This window comes from Euphorbia lathyris, chromosome 1 (genome assembly GCF_963576675.1).
Source record: "Euphorbia lathyris chromosome 1, ddEupLath1.1, whole genome shotgun sequence".
NCBI lineage: Eukaryota > Viridiplantae > Streptophyta > Magnoliopsida > Malpighiales > Euphorbiaceae > Euphorbia > Euphorbia lathyris.
Window position 1 is genome coordinate 131,583,982 of NC_088910.1, and position 21,972 is coordinate 131,605,953.

Consider the following 21,972-nt stretch of genomic DNA (forward strand, 5'->3'; position numbering starts at 1 on the left):
ATGTTGCTTATTCTAGAAGGGACTTTTACATTAGTATAGAGTGCAATTTAATGTTTTTTATGTTCGAATTTAAAGTTGAGTGATAGTAATATTAGTAAAAAATAAATTATGCAAACTTTACGATCCACAAGTGTATGGGCTAAATATTTCATATTAGCTAATAATATTAGTAAAAGTAAAGTTATGCAAATTTTAGCTCTTTGTACTTGTTTAAAAAAATTCAAACTACCCCATGTACTATGAAAAAGTTCCAATTACCCCTAAATTTGTTTAAAATGACCAATTGACTCTCTAAAAGGTACTTATAAGCTCTTAAACTTGCTTAAATTGTACACATTTCAATTTTTCCAAAATCGGTTTTTACCCCGCCATCTGAATTTTAGAAGATTAATAGATCACTTTAAAAAAGTTTAAGATGTAAATTGAACGGTTTAAAAGTATAAAAGAACAATTGACTTTTTTGGATTGCGATGCATTAAACGTAACTAAAATTTGGAAACTTGGATTTATTTAAGCATTATGGTTCAATCATGTAACTTAAGAGTATTAATCATACATTGTGGTAAGAATTAAAAACATTAGAGGTGTGAAATTAGTCTAAATTTAGTAATAATCAACGTTTGATTAATTCTAATACTATGTTGTCTTTTTCCCATTTTTCTTATTAGAAGATTAAAACTTCTCATAAAAGTTAAAATACTTCTGTTGAAATTCTCAACTATGAAGTCACAAAAAGGTCTAACCTAATACTATAGATTAATATTTAATCAAAGAATTTTAGTCAAAAAATGGAAGTTTCAAAATACAATTTTGATTCAACATTCTTCACTTATTCTATCAAATCTCTTCTATATTTTCTTTTACTAAGGTGTATTAAATTTAGAGATACGATATAAAAATGAAATTATTATTGTCGGTTAAGAGCAATTTTATTTTTACGTCAGTTGAACTAACATTGACAAACCGGTCAATGTATGAATGGAGCTCTCAAGTGTGTTGTGAATATCATTAATCAATAACAGAGTAAAGACACGTGTATGTATGTGGCATCGTGTAGGTATCGGTTCTGTCTGGTAAAGAGATTTTTAGGGTAAAATTAGAGGTTTAAGCCAGTTTAGAGGTTTTGATTAGTGAAACATCTAATGACAGTGTTTGGTAAAAAGATGCTTGAAATAGCTTTGTCCAAAAGCTAATTTTGAAAAAACTAGTTTTATAAGTTTTTCCAATTAGCTTATTACTCCATCTTTTTTAAGGACATTTTTACCCCTAATTAATGCTATTTAACTCCAAATAAAAGATTTACCATGTCTTTATTTGTCTTTTTACACAAACAGGTATTAGTAATCTACTAAGTTTTACCAAACAAGTTTAAACAATCAAGTAGTCAAATCAGCTAACCAAAAAAATAATCAACTATCAGTTAATGTAATTAGCTAACAACTAACAACAATTTGCCAAACATAACCAACATCTTATCTCGACTCTTAATAGTCCAACATATGTTAGGAAAAAAAACAAAAAATCAAAAATCAAAACCAAATATTTTATAAGGTATTCCATTTTATAAATCTATTATGAAAATAAAAATTCAAAACTCTTATATTCTAAATGGCTTAATAGACATCCAGCCCCCTAAACTTGTAACTTTTTTTCACCTGGCCCCCTCAACTTAGGGGACAACCTCTCAACCCCTTCAACTCTTTAAAAACATCATATACAGCCCCTTACACCTCTATGTTCGATCAAAATATTGACCCGTGTAGAAAACGCGTTTGACTATTGACCACACCAATGTCACGTGTCATTTTTTTTATTAAAATTTTTCATTCTGGCATAAGAATTCTGATCGAAATCCATCTCCGGTAGTTGCTCGCCGAGCACAATTGGGCTTGCTTGCCAAGCAAGTATCAATGGAAAAATTTAATAAAAAAAGGACACGTGGCATTGGTGAGGTCAACAGTCAAGCGCGTTTTCTACACGGGTCAATATTTTGACCGAATATAGGGGAGTAAGGGGTTGTATGTGATGTTTTTGGAGAGTTGAGGGGGTTGAGAGGTTGTCCTCTAAGTTGAGGGGCCCAGGTGAAAAAAAGTTACAAGTTTAGGGGGCTGTATGCCTTTTAAGCCTATTCTAAATCAATGTTATGAAAACCGGACCAGACCGACCGGTTCGACCGGTTCAATCGCAAACTGGTCAGGTCTTCGATCCAGTTGATGATGGTTTTTTAATTGTTCAACAAATCGGACTAGACCGCTTGAACCGGTCGGGTCAACCGTAAACTGATCTGGTTGAACGGTTTGGTCTGGTTAGCCATTCACACATGTTTAACTTAAAAAATATAAATATGTTAAAGATGGGATTCGGACTTAGACCTTTAAGGACCACTAGGTACATCTTACCACTAAGCTAGCTTTCAACTTGTGATTAAAAACAATATATATTATACTGATACTGAAATTTTAAAATTTTATTTAGTATTTACTTTTTATATAATTTGATAAATATTATTAAAAACTTAATTAATCTTTACACTATAAATAAAGTTAATTTAGTATTTAAATTTTAAATATACATAATATAAAATTTTAATAAATTTTATAATTTAAATGAAATTAATATATATATATATATATATATATATATATATATATATATATTATTAATAACATCATCCGGTTCAACCAATCTGAGTCAACTGGTTGAACCAATTGACCCTTGACCCAGTTGTCAATCTGGTTCGACGTCCGGTCTGGTTTTTAAAACATTATTCTGAATACACCCCCACACGCAAATGCCCAATGAGCTTGCAGCGTGTACAACTCTGGTCCATCCTACTATGTATCTTTAATTTCACGCACTAATGACGTTGTTAGGATTCGAATCCTCGAACATTTGGTCTAAAAGGTATTAATGTTATGTCACGAACCCAATTAAACTAAAAACTCAAACTAATTTTTAAAACTCAAATCATAAATCTCGAACAATTAGTACTCTGTATATTTTTATTATTTTTGTAGGATAGATATTTATGTAATAAAATTATTTCACTTTATTCAATTAAAAAATTAATATTTTTACCTTTTAGTTTTCCATGTTATTTGTATAGGAAAAATATATGGAGCATCTCGAAAAAGATTTAAGTTGAACAAGTCTCCATGTTTGATTTTTTTTTTTATTATTATTATTGTTTTACACTTTTACTTCATAGGTATAAAGTGTTTACTACGATCAAGAAACAATTTTTCATACCTATTTAAAAAAAAAAAATCAAATATAAGGTGTTTGTTTCAGCTTTTCGGATGAGTGTTTAGCGTTTCACTACAAACCACATGAAATATAACGTTTGGTTAGGTTTATATAACTGCAGCGGTCTGGAGCGTTTCACGAAAAGCTTCTATTTGGAGCTTTTCATAAACAGTTGTTTGTAGTTATATGTTATTGATAAAATTATCTTTATTATTTCCACAAATTATGTTTATTCTTTAACATTATTTATATTTCTACAACATAATTACCGGAAGGACAATGTTTTATTGCGTTCAATAAATTTTTTATTTTTTATATAGATTATTTTTATTAATTTGTGTAACACATTTTTTATTTATAATAGGATAAAATGTAAAAATACCCCTAACATTTGTAGCTAGGAGCAATTTTACCCTTAACGTCTAAAATGGTGCAATTATACCCCTAATATTGGCAGCTAAAAGCAATTTTATGGATCTTTTTCACATTTTCCCTTTTATAATTTCATCGTTGATTAATTTAAAACATGTCCATTTTAGACATTTTAAATCTGAACAGCAACAGTTCAATATAATTTTATCAAACACTAGTAATTAAACAACTAATAACAAACACCTAACAGCTTACTACAACTGCAAACAGCTAACAACAACCGCAACAGCTATTAGCTAACAACTGAATCAAACAGACCCTTAAATTGTATTAAACATCTATCAGCTACCAACAAACAACAATGGATAACATCTATCAATTACCAACAAACAACAATGGATGAATTAATAATGTTTTCGTAGAAAATTTTACTTAACAAGACACGTTACAGGTCATATATTTATTAGCCAAGGCATATCTATAAGGTGGTCGAAGGGTATAACACACTTGCGGCTATTGAATTTTCCTTGGATTTCGGTGAACTTGATCTAGAGGTGTTGTAATTTACACCATTTGGAGCGTTGACTGCCGTGTAGGGTACTCTTAAATTTCATGTCTTCGATCCGTCCTGCTAGTGCTTATTAGGATTCGATGTGAGACTTTTAACTGATTTTTCTTCCTAAACAATATATCATAAGATTTGAATGAGTGAAGAATTGATCACATTCTTTCGAGGAATTAATGAAAACCAAATAAGCTATATAAGGAGCTCGAAAAAGCGTCTGCCAGCTAGTGATATAAGCTAAATCTACCGATTACAAAATAATAACATAAAAGGAGAATCTAATAGTCAATGATTGCACAAATGATTACATCGAATGGTGTGTTGGTTTGTGATTGGTTGATTCTGTTGGTAGAGGATTGATGATATGGATAACAAGAAGGAGGGGAGGTAGGGATGTAATGTAAACGGGGACGGGGGATCCCGGATTAAAATCCCCATGGGGCGAGAATGTAGATTGTTTTCTCCCCCACAAGTGGGGATATGGTAAGGACAGGGATAGATATCCATGCCCTGTGGGGATTCCCGTACACCGATATTGTTCCGGCGAGGATCCCCGATGGATTCCCAATTAAGTCCATGTTTAGCATTTATTTTTTATTTTTTACATATATTTTTTATTTTTGTGATTCTTTTTAGAGTTGTTAGTTTAAGTCAATTTTATTCTTTCTTTCCGCCGCTCAACTCAAATTTAATCTTATTATTTGTCGTTATACTATTTCGAATACCAAAAAAATGGAGAAAAAATAGAATAATTTTTTTATATATATTTAAAAAAATAATGAAACACGGAACGGGGACAAAAAGAAATTCCATTTAGGTTTCGGGAACGGGAATAAGGAAATCCGAGTAGGTTGAAGAGTGGTGATGAGAAATGTAATCCCTATCCTGATTTTATATTGGCCCTATTTGACAAATAGCTGTTAGCTGATTGTATAAACTTGTTTGATAAAACTTAGCTGATTGCTAATATAGCTGTTTGTATAAAATGACAAATAAGTATATTGTTATTTTATGAATATATTTTATTTGAGGGTTAAAGTGTAGTAATTAGGGGTAAAAATGTCCATCAAAAGAGATGGAACAATAAGCTAATTGGAAAAGCTCTTAAAACCAGCTTTTTCAAAATTAGCTTTTTAGACCCAATAAACTCTCTTCATCAAACACCAATGTTAGAGGTTTGACTAGTCAAAACCTCTAAAGTGTCTCAATATCTCTAATTTTACTCCAAAAAGCTCTTTACCAAATAGAGTCATTGTGTATAAAAACTCACGGGAACTACAGCGAACCTCCCTCGCCGGGTTTTAGAGATACCAATAATTAAAGATTTGATTAAGATGCATAATTAGCTAATCATGACGTTTAATGACGTTTCAATCTAAAATATAGAGAAATGAAAGAGAAGGGATAGAAGCATTGAAGCCACGTAATGCAAATAAACATTTAATTTGGAGGCATCAGTCTTAATAAAATACCACAAAATGAAGAAAATTGAGTCAAATGCATCAATTTCATCCCTTAATTTCAGTCCTTTTCTTCAGAAAAATAATTTTGACTGTCTCTTTTATGCAATACAACAAGCATAAATGAAGGTATACTTTTAAACTATAAAATTCGAGTTCACAATATAATAAATTTTAGGGTAATGTAAAATTAAACAACTTTAATTATTCGACTTTTTAATTTTGAGATCATTTAGGTATTGTTTGGTGATGAGAGAGAAGATAAATATTTTAGAAAGAGAAAGCTCCAAAAACGATGATTTTGAAAAATAAAAAATTTGGTTCCATAGAAAATGTGTTACTAAACAATTTTAATTCTTCGAATTTTCCATTTTGTGATCGTTAATAGTCATTTTTATAGTGTCAAACTAAAAGATCATCGTTTTTAGTAAAACGAAAAGATTCAGTCACATTTTGGAGAATTTTTTTTATTTCAAGTACCAGTTTGACAATACGTGACATTTCCCCCAAACACTCTGTCTAGAGCCCTCTTATCGAGGAACCTCCAGATTTTGGCTCCAAAAGTTCCTCAACATCCACCGATGCAAGGATAGTTAGTGTGGGGATGATAGCCGATAGCGTAGTTTGAAGACCGGAATGGTGGGCTACACGGTCGTCGGATGGCATATGATAGTGCACGCTTGCTTGAGAAGTCGATGCAGTAAGTTGTTGTTGTACGCTTATTTGGGCCTTTAGGAACTCCCAAATCTTCTTGTTCTCCTCTTGGAGGGCATGCTGCTGATCAATGATCCTCATTTGACCTGTCATTTAAATGGATTGAGTTGTTTGGAAACTCTTGATCATATAAAGGAGCTGTGTGGAGGGGTCGTCATCCTCATCGTCGAAGTCAACCTCTGTTAGCAAATGGTCCAGGTTCTGAGGTTGTCCCATGGGGCTCATTTGGACCTCTTCTAATGGAGAGCTAGACGTCGCGATCAAATGGTTCAAAATTTCTTTGACTGGTGTAGGTGCTGACGACATGTCTGCCATAACAAGAGAGATGGTTTCTTTGTGGTAGAAAATGATTTTAAGAAATGATGATGAGAGTTGTTTGTTACTCCACTTATCGCACCAAATAATAAAGATATGAGTTTGCGGAAGAATTTTCTCGTCTGGTTCACCTGGACACTTTGACAGTCAAGTCAGTCAACGATAGATATAAGCAATGAAATAGTGTTCTAGAGAGAGAGTGTGTGTGTCAGTAATTTATAGAGTTTTGAGTTATGCTGAGGTGGGATCGGTCTGATGGGACTCAATGTTGGTGTGCCGATTATGAAATGTCAGGTGGGCTGGTTCTGAAATGTTGGATGGAACATGGGCTCATATTCTTTATCAACAACAAACTCACACCATTAACTAGCCGCCACATAGATGTCAACTCTCATTTAAAGTCCACAACTTAATCCCTATAAATAAATAACAGGTACACACTACACTAAAACATATTTAATTTATTCATATTCACACATAAGCTACATGGTTTTCAGTATCATTCTCTTCACCAACTTAAGCATTGGAACGGGATTCGTCGACTCCCGACCCCTCCTTTATCCCTTTTCTATCTTATTTCAAACACTCAAAGAATCCTTGCGTAGGGACGTGCATTGGTACAAAACTAAACCGAACTGAAAAACTCCAATACTAAAATGATCAAAATAATTGACATCGACACCAAACCGAATAATAGGTAAAACCGAACTGAAATATACGGTTCGGTTCAATTTAAACCGAACAAACCGAATTAAGTTAAAAATAAAAAAGTAACAAATAAAAACCAGTATATTTTCTCATTAAATCTACCTCAACAACAACAAAAAAAAAAATTGAAATACTTTCAAAACATATCTATATTAGGCTATTATCTTAACACAGGAATAATAAAAAAATATTAAACTTGTAAGATGAAATATATATGTGTATATATATAAGAACGTAAAATATGTATAATTTGGCGCGGTTTGGTTTTTTAACATTTTTTTGTCAAATCGTACTGAACCAAATACCGAAATACATTTTTTTTTAAGTTGTGCACAATGCACTTACATTAAACAAAGGAAAATTACATTAAACACAAAAGAAAATCTTCAACCCACCTCATCTCAATTTGATTCGAACTCATAACCTCTACAGTCATAGGTAAGCTCTCAACCAACAGGTTAAGAGCTTCACCACAAATATTGAAATACATTTAAAATTAAAACCAATACCGAACCAAAAAACCAAATCCATTCAGTTCGGTATGCAATTTAAACCGAACCGATACACACCCTTACGAGCTCAAACTCATATTATAACACATCACACAAATTATTATTTATTTTTTTCTAACATAAAATAAGGAAAACTTAGCTTTCATATCAACGGTGCAATAATAACAATGGAACATATCCGAAGTTTAGGTAAGTAAATAGATTTTATATGTATTTATTAAGGTTAGATTATTACAACTGTAGAACCACATGATTCCAGTCTCCAGAACTATCACCTAACCTTGACCTACTTGTTTTATTTTTTGACAAAATGGAACTAATTAAATTGCCCGTAATCCTTTACAATCTCACAAAATCATGGCTTGTTGCAAAATCTCAAGTTTTTAATTTAAAATGTGTGATTGAGATTTAATCAACAGGTAAATTTGGACACAATCAATTTGAAAACCAAACTGAAATCGAAATATTTGGGTAAATTACACCCATGGCCACTTAACTTTATCCATTTAACATTGTAGTCATTGAACTTCAATTCTTAACGCTGTGAAAATTACACTTTTTGACACTGGTGGACACTCAATATCTCAAAATGATTGTTGACGGCCTCAAAATAAAAAATTCGAAGAGTTAATGATATTCTAAGGAACTTTAATTCTTGAAATTTTTTGTTTTGAGGTTCATTTAGGTGTTTTTTGGTTAGGAGATAGAGAGTGAATTTGTAGAGAGAGAAAACTCCAAAAAAATGTGATTTTGGAAACTAAAAAATATGGTTTCATGGTAAATGTCATTCGGAACAACTTTAATTCTTAAATATTTTCATTTTGAAGTCGTTACCGACCATTTTGAGGAATTAGTTAAAGTTCAATGGCCACCGGTGTTAAAAAGAATAAAGTTCAGTGGTCATACCGTTAAGAATTGAAATTCAGTAGCTACAATATTAAAATGGATAAAGTTCAGTGGCCATTGGTGTAATTTATCCCGAAATATTTAGTATTCTTTAAACCGTTTTGAATCAAATTACATTTCAATTTGGTTCAAACCGAACTAAATCGGTTTAGTTTAGTTTGGGTAAAAAAAAACAAACTTAAAAATATTTTTCTTAAAATTTTGTAACCCAATATTAATAATAAGACATTTAATTTGTTTTTTTAGACGTAAGATGTGGAATTCAAACCCCGACTGTTTGTTCTTCAAACATTAAGTGATACTATTAGACTATTTATTCTTATTGATTAAGGTTCAATTTGTTCAATTTTTAGATGGATGATTATTAAATTTATACTTTGTTAAATTTGTAATATTTTTTGTTTAGTATTGATTCTTAATGGGTAATGGTACCCGCAAATTAAATGAGACAGGAATGGAATGTAAAAAAGTGTACCCATTAGGGTAATTTGACGGGTACAGATAACTAAAAATAAACGTGTAAAGGTTTGAGATTAACACTACCAACGGATATCCTACCCGTTACCATCCCTATGTGCAACCGTTAGGGAAGAGAGGGAAAGGCAAAGGTAGATTGTGGGTAGTTTGTGTATGGGCTTTATCAATTTGAGCTTATTTAGCCAAGTATCAAGGTGAAGGGCTTGCAAATAGGGAAATTTACACAAATTCAGATTTGAAAAATTATTTACAACTATGTCATGTAATGATTTTGAATTATATCAAACTAGTAAAATCAGTATTTTTAATATATTTTAAGGATTAAGATTTATAAATTAGGTGTCTATAATATATTTTATAGGGTTTAGAATTTATGAATTGGGTTCAGAATTTTTAAATTAGGATGTAAAATGATACTTTATTTGTAATATATAGAAAATAATGACATATTAAGAATTAAGTTTGATAATATGATTTAGTTGTAATTTTGTAGTTAATTATGATACTCATGTAATTGACCCTTGCAAATATTGATACATGTGGTTGGGCCGAAAACTCATCAATTTTCACAAGACTTAAGCATAATGGCCTTTTATCTCACATAATTTTGTCACTCATAATGTTTAAGAGAATAAATGATGAAAATTTTTAGAGTACTCCTGGAGTAATATTTTCGACCAGTCAATTCATGACACATGTATATATATTTTCTCTTTCTATCATTCATGTTCATGTAGTGATATTCAAAACGATTTTAATGGGTCAGAAATATTACTCCTAGAGTATTGTAAAAATTTCTAAAAAATTAGTGGTAATATGGATATACTAAATATAAGTGGTATTTATCAAAATGATGTGAGTTTAATTTAAGAGCATGGATGTCTTTTTAAACTATGGATGGACTCACAATAAATAGCATTTTTGTTTATTCCCAGTGGTGTTCGTGTTGGTTTATTGCATTTCTATAGCTTGTTCGGAGACCAGATTCTACTTACATTGAGAAAACATAGCAAGATATCACTCAAGAGATGTGTGGGATTTTGGTTGATTGACTTGTGAAAGTAAGGAGTTTTATTAATGGACTTTAGTTGTGAAAGCATAACTAAAGTCCACTAATGAAACTCCTTACCTTCACAAGCCAATCAACTAAAATCATATACATCCCTTGAGTGATATCTTCTTGTGTTTTCTCAATATAAGCAGAATATGGTCCCCGAGCAAGCTATAAAAATGCAATAAACAAACACAAACATCACTTTTTCTCTCAAAAAAAAAAAGCACAAAAGAACTAGCGGATTCACAATAGACTCTTCCATAGATATTATCTTTATGAGCAATCTTACATGGAGTTAAGTTTATGTCTATTCACAAGTTTGAAGACTATGTCAGGATAATGCAATCGTAGATGCATATATGGTACAAACCTCAACCATACGTAATTTGTGTAGATATCAACAGCATAAAGACTGCAAAGTTGAGGATCTTTGTCTTCACAATCAATATCCATAAAGTCAGGAGCAAATATAACTTTGATCCATGGCTGAAGGACCTTGAATTCAAAAGAAATAATGATTCCATGGCTATTAAAGGCCAATGAAATCCTTGGAATTGGGCTTTTTTTTGCCAGGGCTTTACCACCTTCGTGGGCACCACAATCTCCTTCGTGGATCTCCCTAAGGACATATTGTGCTTCTCCAAAGCCGATGCACTTCTGCCAATGATGTGAATATGACCTTCGGTATAGGTTTTTTGCTTATAGCTGAATACCTCCCTACCTTTCTTATCACATTGATCCTTTCTTTCTTGTCTGTGGGGAGTCTCCACTTCTTGTTTGCCTTTTTCACTAGTACGACAGTGGCTCGCCATTTAGGATATTGGATTGGCATAATGTGGCCACAATCTATTAGCTTCTTAACTTTGACACTACTTATCTTTTGTCCTTTTGGGCCGTGATTTCTCTTCTTCTGACATACTCTTGTCACCGATTCATCGATGTTTAATGAATGCATCATGACATCTGGTGATATGCATGTGCCGTTTGTAGGCACCAAGCAAAGGAATCGATGTTATCCTTTAAGCACTGGGTTATGTCAGCTTTGATTGGCCATGCTAGCTCGATCGATATTTGTATGGGCTTGCCTTTTGCTAGTTGCACGGTTTTTAGGGACCCACATTTTGGCTCTTTCCTGATCCTTCTCTTTTTCATCCTCTATTTGTGGCTTCATGCCAATGGACGTTAGGTATGTCTAATGTCCCACCAATTGGTTGCCTTGTACAACGACCATGCCCTCCTCCGTTGCGGTCTGTCAGGCCAGGTGTCAAATCTATAAGGTTCCTACCGAACTAGATAGGAGAGGCATGCCTACTATGGATTATAAGGCAAAGTGGTACCACGAGGAATTCTATAGGGTTCCTCCACTTAGGTCCCGAATCCCCTATTTCAACATCCAATTGAATGCTTCCTAGGAGAGGAACTGAATGTCCACTTATTCCTACCGAAGCGGCTGTGGTTGTGGTTAATTTATATGCCCCAATGCCAAGATTTTCGAAAAGTTTCCATGTGATGATATTGACGGAGCTACCAATATCTACAAAGACCCTTCGGACTTAATTCTACAATCAACATCTCAATTACCAAAGCATGATCATGCCACTCTTCCGGCCTAATCTTTAAGTTGTCAAAGTAGAAATCAGATTGTTGCTCATTTACCTTTTCCAAGGTAGCTATTTCTTCTCTTTTCTCTTCGGTTGGGGCCCTCCTACTGTGACATTAATGACCCCTTTAGGGATGCGGTCTTTATTTTTCTTTTCTTTCTTTTTCTTCGAATCTTCCCCATATTTTTTGAGGAATCGGTCCAGCTTGCCACTTTCGGCCATTTTCTCCAACTGAGAGATTAATTGCCTATAGTACAGTGACCTTCACTTTTATGGAAGTGATAGTATTTTCCATTGCTTTGGTCTTTTTTAAGCTCGGGTGGATAGTCGATTCACATCTTGTGTCTTCAACCCAAAAGCGTATCTTTTTTCGGGGAGCATTAAAGGTGACATGTGGTTTGTCCCTTTGCTCCTATGGCCTCAATTGATCTCTACCTTTTCTATCTTTTTTAGGAGAGAGTTCGGCTTGTGCTCATCCCATCAAGTACAACTTCTTGCTCTCTTCATTAGTTCCTGAAAATCTCTTGGTCTATTCATGATGATGCTTTGATGGAGTGCCTGACTTCGGTAATTTATTGTTATGGGGCTGATGGCTTCGCCTACACTGAACTCCTTGACTCGAATGGCTAACGCTTGAAATCGCTCGATAAACTAACTAAGGTTTCGCCTTCGGTTTGGACCATCCTATTGAGGTCTTGCATCATTTTTCCTTCCAGCATGGAAGTTACGAAGTGATTTATGCATGATTATGCCATCTGATTGAAGCTCTAAATGTATTCAAGGAGTTGTTCGTACCAAAAGGTTGCTGAGTCCTTCAGAGTAGTAGGGAAGAGACGACAAAGAACTATATTTGATGTTGTAGTGGCCTCCATGATTCGCCTGAAATTTTTGATGTGATTTACCGGATCTCCACTACCCACATATTGGCTGAAGGTAGGGATACGAAACTCTCTAAGCATCGACTGACGCTGGATTTCTTTAAACAAGGTGTGCATGTGTCTGATAGGACCGAAGGGCCGGTGTATGTACCGAGCCTATCTAGAATCTCTTTCCTGAGGATCTCGTACATCTCTTTCTTGCTAACAAGTTTATCCCCATCTTCCTCCTTCAGTTTGTTCCTGTCAACGTCCGTAAGGGATCATTTTCTACATTTCTTCTTTCCTCCGAACAACGTCTGAGTTTATTTTTGGAATTTTTTATCTTTCCTTTCGCCTAGATAGGCTTCTTGATTAGGAATATCTTCTTGTTGTAGATGGGCTTTTGGATGTCTTTTGGGCATTCTTGTTGATCGATGGCTGGATCATGCAGTGTTGCTGAGATTGTTTCAAAAATTCTCCTCACTTTTTTCTTAAGTTATGTCATCTTTATTGCGTGTGCAGCCCATACGTCATCCATCTCTTTCTGCATCACTCCAACTTTTGCCTGAATTGAGGAGAAACTTCATCCACCAGTAGTTGGTATTGGGGTTCCAGTTGCGGCTGGTGTCCAAACTCCTGAGCAGATTCTTCTCTGTTGTTTCTGTGGACTTCTGACTAGATGCGAGATTCTGCCATCTCTAAATTGTCTGGTTTCTTACATGTTCTATTCGAGCTCCATGCTCATCGCACCAATGATATATGTGTATGTAAACTTATAATGGAGAGTCTGAATGTCTCGTCGAGTCCTCTGGTTTCAACCTATAAAACAAAATCGAGGATCAGAGAAGGGCCAGAGACCGGCAAATCCGTTCTAATGCTTAAGTCAGGATGTGCTTAGGAAGGGTTGAAGAGTAAGGACAAGATGTAAGCTGTAGAGTTAATGTACCATAGGACGTAGCAATACCTGTCTATTTATAATGTCGGGTCGAATCCTTCTTTTAGGAGTCCTTTTAGTATTAGGACTCTAGCTTTAGGAGAAGTCCTCCATGATATGGAGTCTTCGACCTAGCAGCATAAGGGTTTCCTTTAGAGGAGAAATATCTCATGGAAGCTTCTTAATAAATCCGAATGTCCAATTTGGGACATGTGGTGGTTGATCTGACGACTTCTGAGGTGCCACGAGTCTGATTTTTTTAGACGATATCACAATCAACCCGACTTTTCTAAAATTTCGATAACTAGGGCTAAAATTTGTTTAAAAACGTTAGGTTAAATTTGCACAATTTCATACATTAAGTTTAATCTTTATCCCTAAGAGTAAAGTGGTTTTAAAAACTAACTTTCAAACCTAACCCAAATAGGCACACCTCCTTATATATTTATCATTTTAAAAATGAATTTATATATAGTATTAATATTAATGTCTATATTTTTTTAAAAAAAAAAATTTAAAGCCCACACAAAAAAAAAAGACTGACATGACTGAATTGAGCCTAATATTATTTTTTTAAGGCCTATTGTGGACCGACCGAATAGATATCCAAACCACGAGGGAAAATGATTTAGTATCCGTTTGGATTTTTTTAAGTTCTTTTTCTTTGAAATTAACCCTAAATAATTTATTAGTTCCATACTTTTTTACATTAATCAATTCTCATATTAGCAAAAATATATTATAAGGTTCTTAAATTTTGTTACCGTCAATATTTGGATGTTTTTTAACAGTTGACAGAAACAAAACTTATGAACCTTACAGTACGATTTAGATAACCCATCTGACACGATCCATTTAACACCATTATGGTTTTTATTCTATTTATATCATATGGAATCATATGGAATATAAAGATCACATAACACGAGTATGAAATAACAACCTGTTTTGACACCTTGAACTGTGAGTATTCAACAAGGTGAGATGGTGTTTATCAGCAGAGTGTTCTAACTTAAAATCAGCACCATGCTTTCTAAGAGTTCACACTAAAGATCAGCTCCAAAGAACAACTAAAATGGAGTCCATATTTAAACACATTAGAAGTTAATAGATAACTCACTACTCACGCCTGCGCTTCTTTTTGAGATTTTCAAAAATCTGATGAACATCAGAAGAGGTGATCGGCTTTGATGTGTCGAATGACTCCTGCAACACGTTGGCACACAGTGAGACTTCAGGTAACGGGTTCGTTTATGGTACCTGGGCAGAACATTGCTATTGGTTCGAACCCAAAATTTTACTATTTTCCTAAATTAGGGGTATATACCCCCTAACATAGGACATAGTGAAATTTTGGGTTAAACGTTTCAGATTGCAAAAGTGGAAATAATATCCCTAACCTAAAAAATAATAAAATGTCGGGCCTAACGTTCCCATCTAGAAGCAATGTTAGGCCCAAATAATAGAACCCGTTACTTGGACTAACATTGTCCCTAGTTAAAATAGTTTAGCCCAAAATTTTAATATTTCCTACATTAAGGGTATGTTCGCACTTCCTCAAAAACGTTAGAACTTTATGCAATATATATTAGATCTCGAGAAAGACACAAATATGACACTGCAACATATAGCAAGACTGACAATTACCACAACAAGGAAGGGGTAAAATACATCCACAACCCTGAACCATAGCGCGTTACTAACATTATAGCTCCTAAATTTCATTTCGTGACATAAAATTATTTGACTTTACACTATTTTAACATTAAAGTCCAAATAAAAACAATCTGTTAAACTCATTATGATCTACACAAGTTTTGTCTACATCATTGCCCATGTCACCATAAATTACGGTCAAATACTTATTTCCACATCACCATTTTGTTATTTTTAAGGATTTTCTTATATTTGGACTTTAATGTTACAATAATAAAAAGTCCAAAGACTTTTATGTCACGAAATAAGACATCATATCATAACATTAGTAGCGGCCATAGTTCAAGAGCTATGGATGTATTTTACCCGGCAAAGAAATGTTAAGAAAAGCATACCGCAAATGTACGAAACACATCTTCAAGATCCGCAATGCCATTCAAGATTTCCATCTTCTTCACATGACCAAGATTGTTAAAAAAGCTCATATCAGCACCCTCTTGCTTCTGCAACTTCTCTTCCCTCTTCTGCTTCGCCATTTTCTCATACTCAACAATGGAGTCCTCCTTGTCAAACAGATAACTTATCTTCTTCTGGTTATACATATCCAAGCAGTTTTCACATCTGCAGAGCATTTCCCGCCAGTTCTTCAAAAGAAACAACGGTTTACTTTCCAGAACAGGCAGATTAGCCAGCGAATCAACTCCTAGAGCACAAGTAGTCTTCAAATTAGCATCTTCCATGTTTTGATCCGAACCGACCGTCTTTTCGGAACTCTCTCCGATGACAGATTCATTAGCAACAGACATGGATTTCATACTAGGACTATCGTCCTTGTCATTCTCAAGCTTTCCAGATGCAGTTGCTGAAAGTGTATCTTCTAACACATTTTTATCCTTGCTAGTATTAGTAGCAACATCACCAGTTTTGCATCCAACTGCACAAATGTTCTGAGGATATAATGTTAAGAAAGAACAATTTGCCGAGCATGTCTTGCATATGAAATCCTCGTAGAGAGGCTCTCCTTCCTCGTCTCTCGGTATCTGTAATAGGGAGAAAAGAGTGAATGGATTGATCAAGATCAGCGGCAGAAACAATATTTTCGGGGTCAATAGACAAAAACATGTTATACTTGCATAATTTTTTGGGATTAGGCATAAGGACAGATAATTCTGTCTCAGATTCAATGCACCAAATAAATTCTGAATAGAGTAAAATTACCGAAGAAATTGCTGTCTGTAATTCTCTTTTTCTTTCCTAGAGTAGGGGGGTCAACAGATACTTAATCAGGTTCAGCAAACAAAAAACGCCTCCAATCCCGTTATGAAGATGTAAACAAAGGTCTAACTCACCCAATAGGTGCCTCATAAGAGTATGTGACATATCTAACACGACCATAAGAGTGAAAATACCTTGAACTATTCATACATTTTCCACTCTTAGGCAACAAGTTTAGGCTAAAAACACAACAACATTAAAAACTAGGCGGGTAAAACACCCCCATGGCCCCTCAACTTTGTTGGTACTCATATGATGGCTCTTAAATTTCAAAACTGAAAATCAAAGTCTCTAAAATTTAACATATATTAACATAACAAACTAAATAACCCTTTACCAGTGTAAATAATAGTTGACCACGAAAACTATCGATAAATCACACTCCTTGAGAGGTCGTCATCGTGTTTGTAACATCAAAATTGAGGGGCCATCATGTTAGTAAAGGAGTGTGATTTATCGGCATTTCATGTGATCAACCGGTATTTACATTGGTCAACGGTCATTTGGATTTTTATGTTAATATATGTAAAAGTTTATTTTAAAGTTCAGGAGCCATCGTGACCAAAGTTGAGGGACCATGGATGTATTTTACTCCTATCGTGGAACCAATTGAAATAAAAGCTTAAACTAATAGTTAAAGGCCCATGTCATATTAATATCTTGACACACCCCAGACACGAATGCCTGTTGGGCTTGAAGCACTCACAAAACAAGCCCATATTACCATGTACTGCAATTTAATCAACAAATCAGATTGTCAGGATTCGAACCCTTGATCACTTGGTCAAAGAGGCTATGATACCATGTCATGTCATGAAACTAATTGAACTAAAACCTTAAGCTGATAATTAAAGGCCCATTTCATATTAATATCTGACAACTCCAAACTAGGAATCATTTGAAAACAAGCATTAGATGATAAGCCAAGAAACCCAACCTCTTTGGAAGACTCTAGCCCAATATGCTCTTCATGAAACCAGTCCTCACAGGCAATGCACTGTATCATCTCTTCCTGTTCTTCAGCATCTGGATCCGGATAAGGCCGGCCACAAGTGCAGTACAAACCTTTGAAGTTCTGATTATATGAATTATTGGCATTTTCTACTTCTTTCTGCGGGAAGAGCTTGCAGAAGAACTCCCCAAATTTAGAATTCCCACAATCACACCGAAAATTTCTCTTTGTCCACAGCTCCACAATCTATTGTATGCAGCAACCATAAATTTCAATCAGATACTAAAGAATGAGTGAAATCTAATTAGACAAGAGCAAGCCATCATAAGATATACATTGACTAATATAAACTGTTAAAATTTGGCTTCTAATGTAAATTAGAATAACTTGATTTGTCAATTGCAATGTAGAACTATGAACAAATGCTAAGTAGAAACGCCATCAGATCATTTTCAGATTTTACTCCCAATTTCGACCGGCTACAGGAGATATGTATAGTAGAAATAAGAAGTAAGAAAGTTAGAAAAGGGCTTTATCCAAGAGGTGTTCACCTAACCCGCCTTTGTGAGCCTAGCACCTTGCTAGAGGCACACCTAGACTGCAATTTTATGTTTCAGTATGATGAAAACCTCCACTTCAAGTGTTAGGCCTAGGCCAAAGTAGAAGGCTAAAGTGACATCTTCTAGTGTTCCAGAAAGAACTGGTACAGTTCTAAGAGATGAAGAGGAAAAAGAATCTGACTTTGTAGATGAGTATCTTGAAGATTAAGAGGATGAGAATGAGAACCTTGAAGATGAATTTGATATTGGAGATGATGATAGCCGTGATGCTTACTTAGCTTGTGTTTGATATAAACTTAAAATTAAGTGCTGAAAAAATAAGTGATGAATATTATAAATGCTAAAAGTATTAAGAGTGTAACAGTTTGATAAATACTAAAATAAATAATGAATTTAAAAATACTAGTTGATAATGTTCAACTTAAAATTTGAAGTTAAATATTTTGACTTACAAGAATAAGTGATTTTTTGGCTTAACTGAAATTTTGAATTGGTGTGATAAAAAAAGCTAAAAATCAAAAAGCACTTATGTATTAATTTTATGTGCTTAAATGGATTATCAAACAGGCCCATAGGCTTGATGAAAAGTAGTTATTAGGCTATTATTAGTTAATTAACTTAGGATTTAGAATGTACTATTATGAATTATGTTTATGGAAGAGTGAATAGTTAATTTGGAATTTATTTGATACATACAAAAGGAGAAATAGAGCGAATTAGAAGGACTGAAAGTGTAATTCAGGTTCCAGTTAGTTAATTCAGTTATTGTTTATATTTCTGCATTGTATTGCTTACCCTAAAAAGTTCTTGTGAGCTAGTGAGGTAGAAGAAGAGGTTAGCAGGTTGTTTGAAGTAGTATAGCTGTTGTAGCCGTTTTTGCCATATTCTCTATTTAGCGGATCGGGGCTGTACTAGCAGATTATGGAATTAGATATGAAAATATTCTTCTCCTAAAATCTTCTTCCTCTTTGTAATTAAAGGATAATTGGAAGTATTTGAATGTTCCTTGCATTTTAGAAATGTTATTGTTGTTATTTACTATTTTCTATATTGTTTTTATTTAGCGCATCTTGTGTCGCTCAGACGCACATATGCAACTTGTGCCTAAGTTCCAAGACCCCGTAACGCCTTTAATAAGTATGAATACAACAATGTAAAGAAATGCAGGAAGAGTACCTCATGACCATCATGGCAAGATAAGCTGCAAGCAGTGCAAACTCCAGCATTACCATCTGGAGTGCAAGTCAGACATGAGAAAATCGCCTGCCTCTTCATATAACCCATATTATAGGTGCACTCCTTCCCCTCATCACCACCCAGAACCAAATCCGCTTCCTTTGAAGTTTGAAGAAAACACCATTAGTGAAGTTAATGTAAATGCACTCCACTAAATGTAGTGGAAATTGTTTACATGACACGAACTCGACACGAATTTAGTAGGATAGTGAAGCAAATTCAAATGCTAGAACCAGTCAGCTAATACAGTTGGAAACCAATTCAACTAAATTAGGCATATACACTCCACTGTTAGTGGAGGTGGCAATTGTGTACACGACTTTACAACATGACACGAATTTAATGGGCTGGAGTTTTATTAAATAGGTAATAGATCATTTTTTGTTTGAGACCAAATGGACAAACAAATTTTCGGGTCAGGTTAGGGTTGTTATGTTAACTCGAAAATGACACATATTTAAAATATCTCATATTTTTACACCTTACCTTGATAAAAGTACAATAATCACCCATGAACACGACTTAACCCTTCCATATTTTTCAATGACATCCTTAGTGGAGATATTAAAACTACACGTACCATGTGAACACATTATACGAACATAGGGTAAGGGGTTTTTTAGATAGATTCTGCGTCACATTTTTGGATGGTCAATATTGACTTGTTAATCCAAAAATGACAAATATTTAAAAGTATTACCATATCATCTTATATTTTTAAATGTGGTTAGAGTTGACTCATTTGACAACAACTCGATAATGGACGCAACTCTGCTTATACAAATGGCCACCTTTAACCTCTGTAGCTCAACCATACCTAATGCAAACATCAATCAATTGTACAGAAAACCCAAAGAAGAATAAGAAAAACTCAAATCCAAAATTCACATATTCTTCACTAGTAATCACATACAACTACATCAGCAATGACCAAAACACACCACATAATCAAAATTTCAGCATTTTCAATCTGCAAAATTAAAACCCTAAATTGAACACGGGAAACAGAGGGGAAGAATTACCAATTCCTCTTCTTCAACCTTATTAAGATACTCATTTATGGTTATCGTCTGTTCATTCTCATCCTCAAAAGCCCCATCCATTTCTGAACAGAAAGAGTAAATTCCTCCTTTTTGCAACACCAATCTCACAAGATCTAAAGTCTTCTCTACCTGAAATCGGAAGGAGCAGAACAAATAGAATTTTAGTGAGAGCTTCGATGGAGAGTACGAACATTCATTTCGGAATATTAATCGGCGTTGAGCTATAACAAGAAACCCTAAATTGTAAACCCCCAAAAGAAAATTTAATCAAGATGATGATTAGAAACGGTACCTTTTCAATTATCTCGAGTAGTTTTGATGGTTATTGAGAGTAAGATCGAGTGAAATGGATGAAGATAGGTAGCAATGAAAAATGGGAAAGGATTTGGGGTCCCAAAAAAAAAAAATTGTAATTAGGGTTTTATGGAAGAGGGAAGGGACTGCAATGACATTTTCCCGCCAGGAATGTTTTAGTCTCTCTATCAAGCAAACAATATTCTTCTTTCCCTCCAAATTTTGGGAATTCTTCTTTGGATTTGCTATGTTTGCATAATTTAGTTTTGTTCTTTTTTTTCCTATTAATCTCTCTTTATACCATAGGATAATTTGGTACCAATGAATTAGAGGTAGAGTTGTTCATGGATTCGGATAGTCAATGTCCGGTATGTAAAGACCTGAAGTAAATTTTTTTTATGTAGCTCGTCGTTCAGGGCTTGATTGGATGGAGACTATGGAAGGGTAATTAAAGGGAGGGTAAGGAAGGGGAAGGAGGGTATTACCCTTACCCTTATTTGGGAGAAAGGTAAGTGTTCATCAAAACCCTTCCAAACCCACCGATTTGGTGGGTTGAAAATCTATTAAAAACTTATTGATTTTCACCCCTTCAAAACATTTCATCAACCCTTCAAAACCCTTATCCTCATATTTTTTAATCTTCCAAACAAGAGTTTCCACTAAACCTTTCAAACTCTTCCCTTACTAACCCTTCAAAACCTCTCATCCAATCAAAGCCTCAATCAATTATCTATCAGGTTGTTTTTTATAAAGGAATGAACAAACCAAGCTCCCAATTCACTCAGTTGAATTGATGACAAAACAATAATATCCACGTGTATGAATATTAAGTAGACTTGTTTGTAGACTGGGTCAGGCCGGGTCTAATCGGGTTTCTCATATATTTACATTGTCCAAGCCAAGCCCAACCCAACCTATAGTATATTCACATCGAGCTCGGGCCGGGCCGGGCCGGGTTGGGTTAAAAATATGAATCCCCAAGCCCAGTTCGACCCGTCCAACTAATATATATATTTAAAAAATTAAAAATAAAAATTAATTATAATTCTAACACATAAAAATTACAACTAAATTTAGTGTACTGGTCAAACAACATTAAGTTATATTTGTAAGTTTCAATTTTAACAAAATCAAAGCTTTAGTACTATAAATTAAGAAACAGTTACTTTCAATTAAAAAAGAAACCGCTGATAATATATTTTTTTAACGATAATATACATTCTTTTGAACTATTA

General features: G+C 34.1%; 1 protein-coding gene across 1 annotated transcript; it reads right to left on the reverse strand.

The window, feature by feature from the left end:
* Positions 1 to 14,575: 14,575 nt before the first annotated feature.
* LOC136211023 (uncharacterized) lies at positions 14,576 to 20,987 on the reverse strand. Its single transcript, XM_066002519.1, has 6 exons — positions 20,736 to 20,987; positions 20,423 to 20,572; positions 19,341 to 19,499; positions 17,590 to 17,850; positions 15,773 to 16,417; positions 14,576 to 14,927 (listed from the first exon to the last, which is right to left on the reverse strand). Exons 2-6 carry the CDS (start codon positions 20,501 to 20,503, stop codon positions 14,841 to 14,843), a joined length of 1,233 nt encoding a protein of 410 aa, XP_065858591.1. The 5' UTR covers positions 20,504 to 20,572; positions 20,736 to 20,987; the 3' UTR covers positions 14,576 to 14,840.
* Positions 20,988 to 21,972: the final 985 nt, after the last annotated feature.